The 15,250-nt window shown below is 38.6% G+C and overlaps 1 protein-coding gene across 1 annotated transcript; it reads left to right on the top strand.

Annotated features, from left to right (window-relative positions):
• The first annotated feature begins 3,009 nt into the window (after window positions 1–3,009).
• MAP1LC3B (microtubule associated protein 1 light chain 3 beta) lies at window positions 3,010–13,983 on the top strand. Its single transcript, XM_051974830.1, has 4 exons — window positions 3,010–3,397; window positions 9,546–9,601; window positions 11,694–11,800; window positions 12,276–13,983. The coding sequence occupies exons 1-4, from the start codon at window positions 3,358–3,360 to the stop codon at window positions 12,448–12,450; spliced, it is 378 nt and encodes a 125-aa protein (XP_051830790.1). The 5' UTR covers window positions 3,010–3,357; the 3' UTR covers window positions 12,451–13,983.
• The last annotated feature ends 1,267 nt before the right edge of the window (window positions 13,984–15,250 follow it).

Raw genomic sequence — 15,250 nt, 5'->3', positions numbered from 1 at the left:
ACTCAGTGTTAGAGCACTGGATTTGAAGACAAGAAGATCTGAGTTCAAATGTAGCCTAAACACTAGCTATGTGATACTGAATGAGTCACTTAATCTCTACCTTCATCTACAGGAAAAAGAAATGGCAAACCACCCTGGTATCTGTGCCAAGAAAAACCCCATGGACAATATTGGTGTGCTATGGCCTATTGAGTCATGAAGAGTCATGCACAACTAAACAACACCAAATGGAAGGAGTGATGCTAGAACAAAGAATTGATTCAACTTATTTTCTTTTTGTTTTTTCAAATGGGAATGCTGCTCAGTTTGGGTAAAATATTGCTTGGGAGTTACTTGAATATTAGCTTGTTCTGAAGGGAGTGAGAATAAGAATTTCAGAATCCTTTAAAAAATAAAACATTTAGTTTTTTCTTTGAAAATTAACTATTCTGAATGTCTCTTATGTTTGCACTCTTCTCTTGCCTGTGATGGAGGTGGGGAGATTGTTGGGTTTTGTTTTGTTTTTTTGCTAGTCATATTACCTCATGTTTTAGTTAATTTGAGTGCTTCTCATGAAAACACAAGTAGGAAGAGATTGGTCAGAGCAAAAGCCTAATCATTATCTTTTAAAAATAGTACCTTTCTTCCTGAAAGCTCACATATTATGAGGATGGACCCTATAATCAAAAGCTTGCTCGGACACATTCTGAAAGAACACTTCATTATCTTGTCTTCCTAAAAATTATCCAAACCATTAGTATTAAGGACTTTATGTGATTCTTTATAATGTTAACTAACCTATGCTCAATTAACCTTTCTTCACTTTTAGTACAGAAGGCAAACTTTAGTATTGTGTTATGAAAAGAAATTGGCTCCAAAGTCAAAGCTTCTTTGTTCATGACTATCATTGCTTTGTATTATTAATAACTTGTGTGACTTTAGGCAACTCTTCCCCTCCTTGCCTCTCAGTTATATCATTTTTATAACGAGAGGATAGAATCTTATAATCAATCAGCACCAAGTAAGTGCCAGGATGGGCATGCCCTAAGGTCTTTTTGTGGATCTAAATTTCATGATTCTATGACAAATTTAGATTTAATTTTTGACAATAGTGGTCTTTCCAGGCCTCAAACTTCAACTGTTTTGGGGGGGTTTATGTTATCTTGGATTTTCTTCCAGATGTGAAATCTTCCTACTTGATGTTCAAGTTCCTCGGCCACTCTCATTTCACTCTCATTCTTTATTCTTGCTTACTTCATGGCTTCTAATCTTAAAATACGCTTGTGAAATGGTTGTTGTTCATCCTTTGTTTTTTAGAAGAGGACTAATGACAACATAGGGTGATATCTTGACTTCTGTGAATTAAGATTTAAATGAGGCAGAATTGCCCCAAATCACTGACCTCTCTCTCCCAGAGAGATTTAAAGTCTAGTGGCAGAACAAAAGTCAGACTGGTGATGGCTCACCATGCAGTTTCTTGACATCTCTGATGTCTGATCAAGCTCTAGCTCTCAACAACACATGCTTCAGTCATCCTCAGGACCACTAGAACAAAGTGTTCTCTTCCCTTTGCAGTGAAGCATTCCCATGATTTAGACCCTTAATTCATTGGCAGATTTGAAGCCTTTGGCAGAATGTAAGGCACATATATATATGTGTGTGTGTGTATAGGTATCTATATGTTCCCATATAGTTTCCTTTTTAAGTCTTAGTTATGCGTTTTATCTTGTTCATTAAAAAACTTTATTTTGAGAAGATCATATACTTTACCAGACTGCAAAAATCTAGGACACATTAAAAGCAAGGGATCCTGGAATGAGACGTTCTGAGGTTCTTTCCAACTTTAAATTCTAGGATCCCAAGGATATAAATTCCTAATTTTATATTAACCGAAGTGATTGAGGTAAGTTAATTGACCTCCCTGAGCCTCAGTATTCCCATCAGTAAAACAGGGATGATAATATATTATTGGCTTTAAGCGTTACATAAAGAATTTTGGTTCCCTTTTTTCTTGTTTTGTTTTTTTAACTGGAAGTGGTGTAGAAGAACAAGTGAACATATTCAAATTTGTGGGTATTGGAGACAAATGAGAAATGTCACTATTACTTCCCAACTCCAAATAGTGAGTTCATCTACTTTGTATCCATCTTGTGTAGCTGCAGTTAGTTACTGCTTTTTGTCTCCATTAGAATGCAGGTGAGCTGAAAGGCTATATTTTTGTATCAAAGCTCTCCAGAAATGTTACTTGTTCCTCCTTCTCCTCCTCCCAGGTATTATTAGGGTCCTCAAACTTTTAAAAAAGGGGGCCAGTTCACTGTCTCTCAGACCGTTGGAGGGCCGGACTATAGTAAAAACAAAACCTTTGTTTTGTGGGCCTTTAAATAAAGAAACTTCAGAGCCCTGGGTGAGGGGGATAATCGTCCTCAGGTGCGGCGTCTGGCCCGTGGGCCGTAGTTTGAAGACCCCTGCCCGGGAGACGATTATCTCCGGCCATGGGCACAGTACACACAGCAAGTGCCACACAGGCGTTTTGGTCACGCTGGTTCAGCGGGGTCCCGTCTCTGGGCAGAGATCCCTGAACGCTTTGCCATTTCCTCCTCCGGTTCATTTGTTGGACGAGGAAACTAAGGCAAACAGGGTGCAGTGACTGACCCAGGGTCACACAGTCGGGGGCGGCTGAGGCCGGATTTGAATTCTGCTGGGGGTCTTGCACTCCCCAAACCTCGGTACTTTGTGCCGCCTTGAGGCCCACGGATTCACGTCAGCTATTATGAAGGATTATTCTGGTTACAGGGGCCATTCCCAGGGCTCAGAGCAGGCTCGGCCTACAGAAATCGATTTGCGCTCTAATTCAGGGGAGCCCGTAGACCTCGAACACAGCCCCGGGACACGGACCACTCCTCGGTCTCGGAGATCTGGCGGGAGGGCGGGGACGAGATGATCCTGGACTGCCAGTGGACCCCGCCCGACGCGATCACTACACACCCACACAGCGCCCCTCCTCCCCTGCCGCGAGCTAAGGGCCGGCCAAGTGCAGCCAGCGCCCCGGGCGCATGCGCACTGCCGCCCAGAGCCGCGCAGACGCAGGCGCATAACCGCCTCCCGCTCTCAGCTCGCGTTCCGCCACGCTCGCTATGGCGGTCCCGAGGACCTCCCTCTAGCCCCGCCCCTCTGTGACGCGCCGGGGATCACCTGACCCGGCTGCGGGGCTTCGGGGACAGAAGGGAAGTCGTTGCGGCCGGAGGGGCACTTCAGAAACCTCCCTCTCCGTGGCTGCTGTCGCCTCCTTGGTCTCCATCGCCAGAGTCCCGCCGACACCGGCCCCGTCGGACCCATTGAAGCCCGCTCCCCCTCCCTGGTCCTCCCCCGCCCCGCACGATGCCTTCGGAGAAGACCTTCAAGCAGCGCCGGACCTTCGGTAGGTCCCGCCGCGGCCCCGGAACTCGGGAGGCCTACGTCCGGGGGGGTAAAGGGGGAGACGCACCTATGGGACCCCAGGCCGCGGCCGGAGCCGGCTAGGTTCCCTGCCCGCCTCTTCCCGGTCGCGGGGATCCGGGCCCCTGCTGGGCCTGGGCTTCTTCCACGCCCGGGGGCTGCTCCCTTGGAAGTCTCGAGTTTCCTCGTCGCTCCCCCGCCCCCCCCCAACGGCCGTTGCCTTCGCCTCGGGGGGTGGGGACCCCAGACCTGGGGCGGCCGAATCGAAGCTGTCCAGGCTCCAAGGGGCACTGCCCGGAGTGGAGGTCGCTTGGGGTCTCCCGGCGGAGGAGGAGAGGGATTTAGACCCTCGGGGGCTTGATGGGAGCTCTATGGGACGGGTGTGAGCCCTCGGACCTGGCGTTATGCCCTGCGGGGCTGGGAAGTTGACAAAGAAAGCTCCGTCGGGGCGTGGACGTGGCCGAGTTAGTGCGGAGGGGCCGGACCGGGGAACCGGGCCGGGTCAGCCGTTTCTCCGGCCTGCTCGGAGCGTCCAGCCCTGATTCCGAGATGCTGGGCCCCGGGGTTCAGGGATAGCTTCTTGTCCCCAAGAGTGAGGGGCCAGGAGGGTCCCTTGTTTGGTCTTGTTCCCGGGGGCTCTGGCACTTGGCTAGCAGAGGACATGGTTTGGCGACATTCACCCCTTCCTTGGGCTGTTTCTTTTTCCACCGGGAAGTCAAGGGTTACTCCTCGCTGAACTCGGTGCCACCGGGAAATGTTAGAACAAAATAAAGAATACACTACGACCTAGATAATGTTAATTTGTGCTTTTCTATGTCATGTGGCCCCAGAGGCACCTGTTTCCATTTGGACATTGACACCTCTAACCCCGAGCAGTGAGGTTAAGTGACTTGCCAGGCTTTGTGTTATGAAGGCCATGGTGAAAACAACCTTAAATATAGGATTGTTTGGAGCCTCTTTAAAGCTTTTTATAGGTTAGATTTTCAACAGGTAGTTTGGTTCCTTATAAATTGACTGTTAATTTGACAAAGTGGCAGGAATATCATAAAGATACCAGTCTTTGAGTTGGAGTAACTGCTGATGAAATACTTTTGAGGTTGAAATAAACCCTTTGTTTTGGTCACTAGTTGTTACCTACCTAAGGATGCTTTGTTGTGAAAGTACTGTGGTGGCTATTGTGAGAATCCTTATAACCACAGCTCTGCAGACTGCATTTTCCTTTTGTGTCTGAAATTGGGTTCCTATTTTTAGCTCCCATAGTATCTCCATACTAGTTTCCCTGAAGATTTGACTGGAACCAGAAGCCATACTTGATTTCACTTGGAAAAAAAAAAGTCTTGATTACAATGTTTGCTGTAATAATGATGGAAAAACAATGATAGTTTAGTCCTTTTCGAGGAAGGCAATTTGTGTCAAACTAGAAGCAATGCTGAATATAAAATGTATGTGAATCTTTTTATAACCCCCTTAGATTGTAAAGCTCCTTGGTAAGTTGCCCCTATCTCCTACAGTAGTGTCTGGTACTTAGTAGGAGTTTAATAAGTATGTTTATTGTTTGACCTTGGAAGTCCCCTCTTCTGATACTGCTGGAAGACCTCTTAAGTAGTCTTTCAGCTCCACAAAGAAGGTGAATTTTATTGTGTCCACTTTTGTCTACTATGATTTTGAAGAGTCGGGAAAAGCTATTCAATTGGTTGCAGGTTTTTACAAAGTATTTAATTTTTTTGTGCTTGAAGCACAAAACAAACTTTATAATTGTAGCCTGCCAAATCCAGAGCAGCTTCTAAAAAAGTACTGTGAGTGAGTTAGCAGGGTCAAGACATAACTTCCTTTATTAGAAATTACCTTCATTGACCTTTATGAGCTATTACTTAGTATATAGAAGAAATCTTGAATGACAGATTTTGTTTGGTTTCAAACGACTTCTCCCCACTACTCCCTTCCTCCTCAAATCTTTCACTAAGACTGTTCCATTAGGGCCGAGTCTCATGCAAGAAAAGCCATCAGATTTCATCCACCCTCTTCTGGGTGGAGCATAAAACGTCAACAGCTTTTGGCTCTCAAATCTTTGCTTTCCCACTCCTGTCAGCAATCTCAATCACAGGTATTAAATTTATCCAGGACATTAGCCAACAAACATTTACTTACTACTCTGCAATTCATACTGTCAAAGCAGTCTTTATTATTTACAAAACAGATCATATTTTGATTGTAGCATGCATACAAGGAGACTGTGGAGTTTGTCTTTTTGTATTGTGATTTGGGCATAGTAAAATTTAATGACTGCTGAATTTGCTTCAATTGAAAATTAGTTTTCCCTTTACTATATAAGCGAGTTGGTTCCATAGCTCATTTTTTCTGGAACTTCTTAAAAGGCTCTTCTAATAGCTTTCTGGTACCAAAGTATCAAATATCACTTAATGGCTAATGCTTTGCCTTAATCCTGATGGTGATAAATTTGAATCCAAAGACTGATAATTTTGTGGGATTTGTAGCTGTCAGGCTTAAATTGATTCCTTAACTTGCAGGAATCTTCAAGAGACCAATAATACACTTAAGTGCAGACTACTGAACTCTAAGATTTTCACTTTCTCACAAGTGGATGATATTAATAGAGATAGAAAACTGGTGTACATGGAATCATTGATGTTTTGCACCTTTATGGTTGATCAAGTAGCAGAACTTGGGCAAAAATATTTAAGAACAAAAACTATACTTTGTCAGTGGCTCAAATTATATATTCATGAAGATAACAGATCTTGCATTTAAACCATAAATCGTTTTGAGTTGTCTTCTGATGCAAATATTTTCTAAAATAATTTGCCTGAAACAGTTTGATTTAATAAATTGTACTTGAGTGAACAAAATTTCATTGAATCACCTACACTTACTGATAACTCCCACTTTCTCCTATTGTATCCTGTTTTACTTAGTAAAAGACTAGTTATACTTAAACAGCCTTGCTAATGTAAATATCTGCATGGATTTCTGCTCCAGGGTTAATTAGGGTCTCTTTCAGATTGGAAGTAACTGCTGCCAAGAGTAACTGAATTTGAGCTCAACCAGTCATGTTTTGGATATATTTTCTTCCAGCAAGTGACTGTACAGGATCTTGGGAAACACTTGGTGTAGTTAGTAGAAACAAGTCTTGGATTTGCTGAGAATCTGGGTTCGAATTTCGCTTTTTTCAATTAATATTTGACCTTTGATAAGACTCCTTTGCATTTGGTCTTGTTTAAATCAAAGAGATTAGGATTAGACAGGATCCCAAAAATTGTTTTTATCCGAATCTATGATCCTAATAGGGAGTAACTCATCTTGTGAAGTAGTAACACAGCTTTGTATGAACTACATTTCATTCTATTTCAAACATACTAGAATAATTTAAAGGAAACTTTACTTGAATCCTTTGTTAAAGTAGGGATTTAAGCAAGAAATCTTTTTAATATGAATAATCAGTCCCTGTTTTATCTGGTAATAGATGGTAGTTGGTGGTTGAAAGAGATGGAGGGAAGCTACATTCCTAACTGGAGAACACATTTGGCTGAATGTATATTTGGGATATTTTTATTAAATGAATTATTAATTTAAAGGATCTAGTATCTACTTGGAAAAGAATCATTCTGGCCTGAAAAGGTTCCACTGAAAGCCAAAAGAAGAAAAACCTGACTATGCGAAATTGAGGGGAGCATGTGCTTTCTCACCATTAGGCTCTTTTCCTGATTTAATTTAGAGCTTTATTACATTTCTGTCCTACACAGTGTTGATTTTTGTTACTGATGTAAAGAACAGAGTATTGATAAAAGATGAGTTGGGGGAAGGCAAGTTCCTAGATATTGCCATCTTGAGGGAAGTCACTTCTGTAAAATGGGAATTATTTTCTGCCACATTTTGGTTAACATTGCAAAATACAGAACAAAAAATTCAGCTGGTAGAGTTTGAACAGTAACTGATCCAACCATTCTGGAGAGCAATTTGGAACTATGCCTGAAGCACCATCAAACTTTTGGATCAAACCCTCTGATCCAGCAGTACCACTGTTAGGTCTATATCCTAAAGAGAGCCAAAAAAAGGATCTATTTATACAAATATTCATAGCAGCTTCTTTTATGATGGCAAAGAAAGGGATGCTCATCAGTTGGGGAATGGCTAAAACAAGTGGTCTATGATTTGTAGTAGAATATTATTGAGCATGATGAGCAGGATGATTTCAGAAAAACCTGGAAAGATTTATATGGAGTGATGGGCATAATGAAATGAACAGAACCAAGAGAATGTTGTATACAGTAATATTGACATTGTATTGAATATTGTAACAGCAATATTATTCAGTGAAGAATTGTGAACAACTTGACTGTTCTCAGCAACGTAGTGATCCAAGACAATCCCAAAGGATTAATGAAGTATATAGTATCCATCAGCCCCTGGGGAGGGGGGGGGAGAGGGAAATGATTTGAATACAAACTGAAAGCATGTTATTTTTCACTTCAAATTCAAGTCTCTTGCACAAAGTGACTAATTTGAAAATGTTTTTACAAGCTTGCACAAACCTTTATCAGTTTGGAGGGAGAAGAGATAAAATTTGGAACTCATGATTAAGTAAAAATTTAAATAAGAATTAAACCTTAATAGAAGGCATGCATTCCTAGCCACATGGAAAACTCAGATATGTTTACACATGTAATTTTTAAATGATTGAAATACAGCCATTGTCCCTGCCTTTCTCCCATCTAACCAACCAACCAACCAAACCTCCATCTTGAAACTTTTTGTAATCATTCAGAATATATTGGATACTTTTAAGAGAACTCTGTAAGTTCATAATGAAAGGCAGGGGGAGATCATCCTAGGGACATTCTAGGTCAGGAAACTAGTTTTAGAAAGAGTCCCTTTCGATTTTCTTGCCCCATAAATTTCTTTTTGCTTCCTACTTCTAACATTTATGGGATAACCAACATACTTTTAAGTACCTCTTGAAGAATTTTGGCACTCGGCTATTGAGACACTGAATTAGGGGTATAGCAGTTTGAATGAAACTTGATTATTGAGAAAGATAAAGAGAATTGATAATTTTGGAGTGTGAAATATGCTTAAATAGAGCAGAGATAGGGAAGGTATCAAATACATATTGCCTATTTTAGAATGGATGTAGAGTGTATTTTTCACCTTCTACTTTATGGCCTCTTAAGCTGAGGACCATTTTTTAAAATGCTATCTATAGTTTTTTTATGAGCTGTTCCAGAGGATACTTTTGGAATATGTGCTGGTAAAAATGAAAAAAACAAATGGTAATGAGTTAGATATAAAAGATTTACATGATGTCATTGAATCTTCTTTCTACTCTTATGTGCTTCAGAGGCGATTGTCCCAAGGCTAGCAATTGTATCTGAGATCAGAAATTTACATTTTGATATCGATTTTGAGGACAAATCTGGCAAACTGCACACATTTTGGTTTGTTTTAATTTGCTATTGGGACAAAAACTATTTAAAAACCCAAATATTGATTAGCTTCTTTATGCCTTTTCCTCTTTCTCCTACTTGTTTTTCTTAAGAGCTGTTAACAAAACTAGGAACAGCAGGAGGAAAAATTTCTTTGAACTTGCCATGAAATTTAGGATGAATTCTTCTCCAGACACTATAAGGAGATCAAGCTGATCCTTGGTGTTTGGTCTCTATTTTGTGTTCTACAGTACAAGTATTTTGCCTGTCTCCTTTGTTTCTATTTACGTCTGTTTCCATATGTCAGATAGACACATGTCTGGAAAATCTAGCCTGTTGGCCATTGCCATTGCATAGAACAGATAGGAAGACTAAATTTCAGGGCCATGTATGGATAGGGGATTAAAGGTAAAAATTATCTGTATATCTTGAACATAAGCACTTTAAATGAAATCTTCCCTATTTACATTTCAAACTTTATTTTCCTTATACATATTCATTCATTTTTTACATATTTCCATATGAATCATTTTGGGTGAGGGAAAGATCAGAAAAGGGAAAAAAGGGGGAAAGAAGATGAACATAGAATGTGTTGATTCAGTCTCCATAGTTCTCTATGGATACTGATAGTGTTTTCCATCCAGTTTGGAATTGCATGGCACAATTTAATGATTTTTATCTCCTTTGCAGAACAAAGAGTAGAAGATGTGAGACTTATTCGAGAGCAGCATCCTACTAAGATACCGGTAAGTAAAGCTGCTTTGTTAGGGAGGGGAAAAAATGCTTTTTCAAAATTGTGATCTAGATAGAATTTATTACTTAACCATTTATTTTGAAGACGTGTATCTCATAATTGAAAATTTTAAAAAATTTTAGATAATTACTCGCCATTAATGTAGTTATGTTTATATTTTACTTCTGGGGCTTCAGGAACATAGAAATTATGATTAGAGTAAGGAAAATCTGTTCACGTGAGGTGTTAGGGTTTCTTCTTAAACTTAAAATTATTAATGGAAGCATTTTGTTTTTTGTTTACTTTTTAGGAGCTACATAGGAAAAGCATTGTTATCTTACAGGTTCTAGCACAGGGAAATCTTGTGCTGAACTCTCCCTTCTCTTGAGCTGTGGTTAGAAAAAATCAAAACCTGTTTGAGATAGTATTATCCTTTGGCCTTCTGATCTTTGGGTTGCATTCCTGATTTGTTTCATGCAGGAAGAGAGGGTTAGGGGAGAGGGAATGTTTTCAACATCCTACCCAGTGAATTTCAGCCTTTTTTTTTTGTCTTAATTTTGGATTAATTTGCATTCAATTGGAGGATCTTTATGAGCAGTGGTCTCTGACTCATTCTTAGTACTTCTCAAGACAGAAACATCTCTTACCAAAGAATTGGTATATAAGATTGCTGGGCCAACATTAGTGAACTTTAAAAGATATGGAAAATAGGAATGTTAAAAAACAACACGATGGCATTCTGGTTTTCAAAAAAAGGTGGTCAGGGAAGGAGTCTGCAAAGTTTGTTTATAAAATGTGAGCTCTTTGAAGGCATTGCCTTTTGATTCAGCACCTTACTACATGCCAGAAACTTTCTTTGTTGATGAATATATTCCTGTGAACTTGACTTGATTGTTGGCAAAATGGCCAGTGATATTACAGGGAGAAGTGTTGCAGGTGAAGACTTAATTTTTGGACAGGTTTACAAAGTGACAGATTAGGGCACTATTTGTAGATTGTTGGAAGTGAATTTCCCTGACATTGAAAGGTAGTTATGTGGCACTCCTTTGATTTGGTGGTCATGTAGGCCAAGCTTTTCTGAAGATTTATTCTTTGACTCAGGATGTTACCTTTCTAGTTGGACACCCCCCCCCCCCCCCCTTTTTGTCTTTGCTTGATGCTGTGGAATGGACAATTTGGCTATGACTTGGTTCTGGAAAAAAAGTATTGATTGTTGAAATAAAGCATTGATTTATTTTCTTCTAGTCTTTAAGTGCGAGATTTTATTTTTTAAAAAAAACTATGGAAGATGCATCAGGAGAAATTTGCTTGGAACATTTTGTGACTTTGGATTCTTCTAGAGACAAAACTGGTCATGGTTAATTGCCCAAATATGGAGATGTGGCTATTCCAAAGAGCTTAGATACTGTCTACTCAGTCCTCCATTCTGCTGTATCTGGTCCCTTGAATCTAGATCTTTCTCAACTCCTTTATGTGCTAAATATACAGATAGAAGCTTTGTTACATTCACTGTGAAGATATTTCAGTTTATTTTATTGTTACTTATAAAAAGCAGAGATTCACTATGGAGAATGATGTAGTTCCTTCTATATCCTTCTTAACAAATCAATTAAAAGTATTTGACTAGGAAGAACTGAACCAGGAAGTGATTTGACTTGCATGGGAGAGAAGACTAGAGCCAACCAGTAATTTTTGGTTGTTCAAATTTAGTTCCCATGTTTTTCTGAAGTTCTGTGTTTACAAAGTAAAAAGGCTTTTCCCTAGGGAAGCACATTTGTACCAATAAGGGCCTGTTTATATTATTATTGTGAATGCTATTTTGCTTCTCTTAATGAAGTTCTCATTAATTCTCATTCTCATTAAGAATTTTTAGTGTTTAAATGATAGGGTATATTTGCAGTTCCTTAAGAAGACAGTCTAAGACATTAATTTGACTTAGTTGGCAATATCCTTGTTCTATTTTTGACAAAAAAATGTATACCATATGTGCTTTTAGTATTGGTATTAATCTATACAAAATACAGAAAACATTTATTGGTGTGATATCAAAAGTATTATACAGTTACCTTTTAAAAAACATTTTTTCTGGTTTTTTTCCCCTCTAGGTGATAATAGAAAGATACAAGGGTGAGAAACAACTTCCTGTACTGGATAAAACCAAATTCCTTGTACCAGATCATGTCAACATGAGTGAACTAATCAAAATAATTAGGTATTCATTAATTCTTTTACATATTTTATATTCTACAAGTTAAAATTCAAATCTTTCTAGTTTTCTATTTGCAATTTCCTAATGTTTATAAAGTTTAAAACAAGTTTGACAATAATAAGGGAAAAAGTGAAGGCTAGGTATAGGCCAATCCTAGAACTAAAACTAGAACTAAAAGTTACCAGATGTATTGACTACCTTTGGGCCATAAAGATGCATATTTGAATCTCTTAGGCCATAGAAGTAATTTTTTGTCATTCTTACTCTCCCACCCCCATTCCCATTTCATGCTGACACTTTAAAAGTATTGAAATCTGGAGTTGTTGTCTCAAATAGAAATAGTGTCACTAATTTGTCCATAATCTGATTTAGGCTGCACTGGTTTGGAAGTGTTGTGGGCCACATGTTTATATCTAGGAGTTATGTAAAGGCCTTAAATTCTAAAATGCTTAAATCAGCCTTTGTTCTTTTTCATTAGAAGGCGCCTACAGCTGAATGCTAATCAAGCTTTCTTCCTATTGGTGAATGGACACAGCATGGTGAGCGTCTCAACACCTATTTCTGAAGTGTATGAAAGCGAGAAGGATGAAGATGGATTCTTGTATATGGTATATGCTTCTCAGGAGACATTTGGAAAGAAATCTTCAGTGTAAGACCTAGTACAAAGCCTCTATACTAGAATTTTTTAAGCCCTCATCCAGGAAAAAAGGGATGTTACCAACTGAAATTGATCAGTTCATCTAATCACAGTCAGTTCACCAAAATAGAAGTATTACCTACCACCTTAGGGGTTTTTAGTAAGTTGTCTCTTGTATTACATGCATATGTAATAATACATGTTCATTTCCAAAAGCATATACAATACAGCTTTGGGAAACTCCTTTTTTCACCTAGGATATCTTGTTTTTAAGTTTTAGGTTTAGAAACATACTTGCATTCTAAGTTGCCAATAAAATGGACATTTGAATTGCTGTAGTGAAATTTTTTTAAAAATAGGAATTTCAATTCCAGTGGTAACCTTTAAGCATTTAGTAATGTATGGAAACTGCTACTTTTATAGGAAAGTTTCTCTTTAAGTAAGCTTGTCAAATGTCATATCTATTTTTTTTTAAGTCCATTTACTATCAGTGGCTGCAGCAAAACAGGGTAAACGGGGGGCAAAAAAGTCTAGCTTATGCTGGAATTGATGCATAGATTCCAATTTAGTAAACTAGCAACTTCCTTGTTGTCACTTGTTTTCTATATAGTCATACAGAAACACCATGAATTCTATGGGTAAATTGAATCTTGCTTTCTTAATACTTAGTTTCCAGAAAGTTCCTTGATAACAAAGGGATGGTGTTTCTTATATTATGGATTTGCTCTGATTTAGAGACTGTCAAACAGGTGCAGCAGAATAAGTCTTCTCTGATGCTGTTAGTAACTACATCATCCCAGAACTTTGGAGCATTAAAATTCATTTTGCACTCCCTTGCACCTTTTGGGTTAAGTCTATAGTCTGATTTGTTATATTTCAAGTGGAAAAGTAACTGCTTCACTAAAATACTTTATTAAAATTTTAACTGTAAGCATACTTCAGATATTACTGTTAATCATACAAACCCATCTGAGTTTACGTGCATGTCATTTTGTAAAGAGAATGTAGCAAAGGGGTAAAGCTGCTTTCAACAATGTCAGTTTATTTAATATCTTGAGCAAAGAATTATTTAAGTACTTCCTGCTACTTGCATGGGGTGTTGACAACTTATTTTCATGGGAGTATCACAGAAAGTTCATTGTTATACCAGTTGGACTGAAATATGTATGTAGCAGATCAGCTAAAATTACCCTTGTATGATTTAGATGTGTGTGAAATATCTACAACTATTAGTGAGTTATTTACCATAATGGAAAAAAAGCAATATTATTGCATCTTGGCACTATAGTTAATAAATGTATACAACTTGTTTGCCTATGTTTACCTTCTGCATGCATCTGTCCATAGTGCTAAATTTTCATGAGTGTTTTTACTGCTATGTAAATTCTTAATCAACCTGTCTTGTTAGGTTGTATAAGATGTTCATGTTTAACAAAACACCTGACATCAATCTTGTAATTGCTGTGTGATCAGTAAGGTTCCTGTAAAATATGTTGCTTTTTTTAATTTAATACAGTGTGGATAGGGATGAATTATATCCCAAATTAAACCGAGTGGTACTTTTATTTCTAGGATGTTTAAAACAGTAATGTTGATCAGAAGGATAAAAAAACAAAACTTAATACAATACAATGGGATTAATAGGAGGATTAAAGTGAAAGATTCTAGAATGCCACATCCTGTCCAAATATGTAGCACTTTCACCAAATATGTAAAAAGTACACCCTTTGAGCTGGATGTCTGATTCAGGGTTGTTCAAGGAATGAACACTTGAGAAGTAAAAGGGTCAAGATCACTGCATAGTTTGGAATAGCAAAAGCAGTGGGGAATTAACTAAAAGAAAAAGGGGGAGGTGGGAGTGACAGAGAGGTTAGGCACACACAAAGGAGCACCACTGCTGCTCTTGCCCTGCTAATCTGAAATGAGAAAATGGCTCATGGACTTTCTGGTACAAGTTCTAGTAACCTATTAAGATTCACTAGCAGACAATTTAAAACAACCCAACTAATTTTAGCCCAGCTAAAACTGATTTGAATCACAAAGTTCTGTCCCACAGAGGTTGATTAGGCACAGGATGATTATCACACAGTTTGGCTGTCCATGGTAAATAAGTAGCTATAAAAGTACACTGACTACTGAATTCTGTACTAATCATGCTCAGTGTGTTATTCCCCCTGTTTCAGCCCCACTCTAACCCAAGTAAGCCCTTGGTCTGGTTTGGCCCACTGCTAGCTAGGCATTTCTCCAGAAACAGCATAACTGGCTTTTCCTTTTTTTTTTTTTTTTTCCCTCCATTGGAAGGGTTTTTTTTCTGAGGGAGATAGGGAGATATGTACCACATAAAGTAAGTAGGCTACTTGTTAAGGTAAAGATTTTTCAAGGCATTTTAAAGACTTTTCTACTACTGCTTCTTAGAAAACTTTTAGACTATTTTCATTTCTCAAAGCCTCCTAACATTCCTTAGTCAAATTACTTTTTATATAATATATAAACAAGTAGCAGTAGGCAGCATCTCATGGGGGAGGGGAAGAAGGAAGACTGGTTTGCTTTGTGTCATGTCATACATACCCTTTCTTGACCATATACATTGACCATAAGCCATCTTAGATCAACTGCAGTAATAATTTAATATGTGTGCCTAGATTTCAAAGATGTTCTACTGAAAATTCTGTTTAATATTTATTTAAAGGCAGTTATTTACCATTCCACTTGCAAAAATCTAAGGTAGGAAAGTTGTTTGGAGTCAATGACTCAATGACCTGAAGACTTTGAAATGTCTTTTTTCAAAATAAGATCTTATTCAATGGCACACTAAA

Source organism: Antechinus flavipes, chromosome 2 (genome assembly GCF_016432865.1).
Source record: "Antechinus flavipes isolate AdamAnt ecotype Samford, QLD, Australia chromosome 2, AdamAnt_v2, whole genome shotgun sequence".
Lineage (NCBI taxonomy): Eukaryota > Metazoa > Chordata > Mammalia > Dasyuromorphia > Dasyuridae > Antechinus > Antechinus flavipes.
Note: the sequence above shows the minus strand (reverse complement) of the source record. Positions and strands in the feature narration are given on the sequence as shown.

Excerpts from the sequence above, each read along its gene's own strand:
- MAP1LC3B (XM_051974830.1), top strand. The coding sequence starts at position 3,358 with ATGCCTTCGGAGAAGACCTTCAAGCAGCGCCGGACCTTCG. Across the intron at positions 9,602-11,693 it reads AGCATCCTACTAAGATACCG|GTGATAATAGAAAGATACAA; the intron begins GTAAGTAAAGCT and ends TTTCCCCTCTAG. Across the intron at positions 11,801-12,275 it reads GAACTAATCAAAATAATTAG|AAGGCGCCTACAGCTGAATG; the intron begins GTATTCATTAAT and ends CTTTTTCATTAG.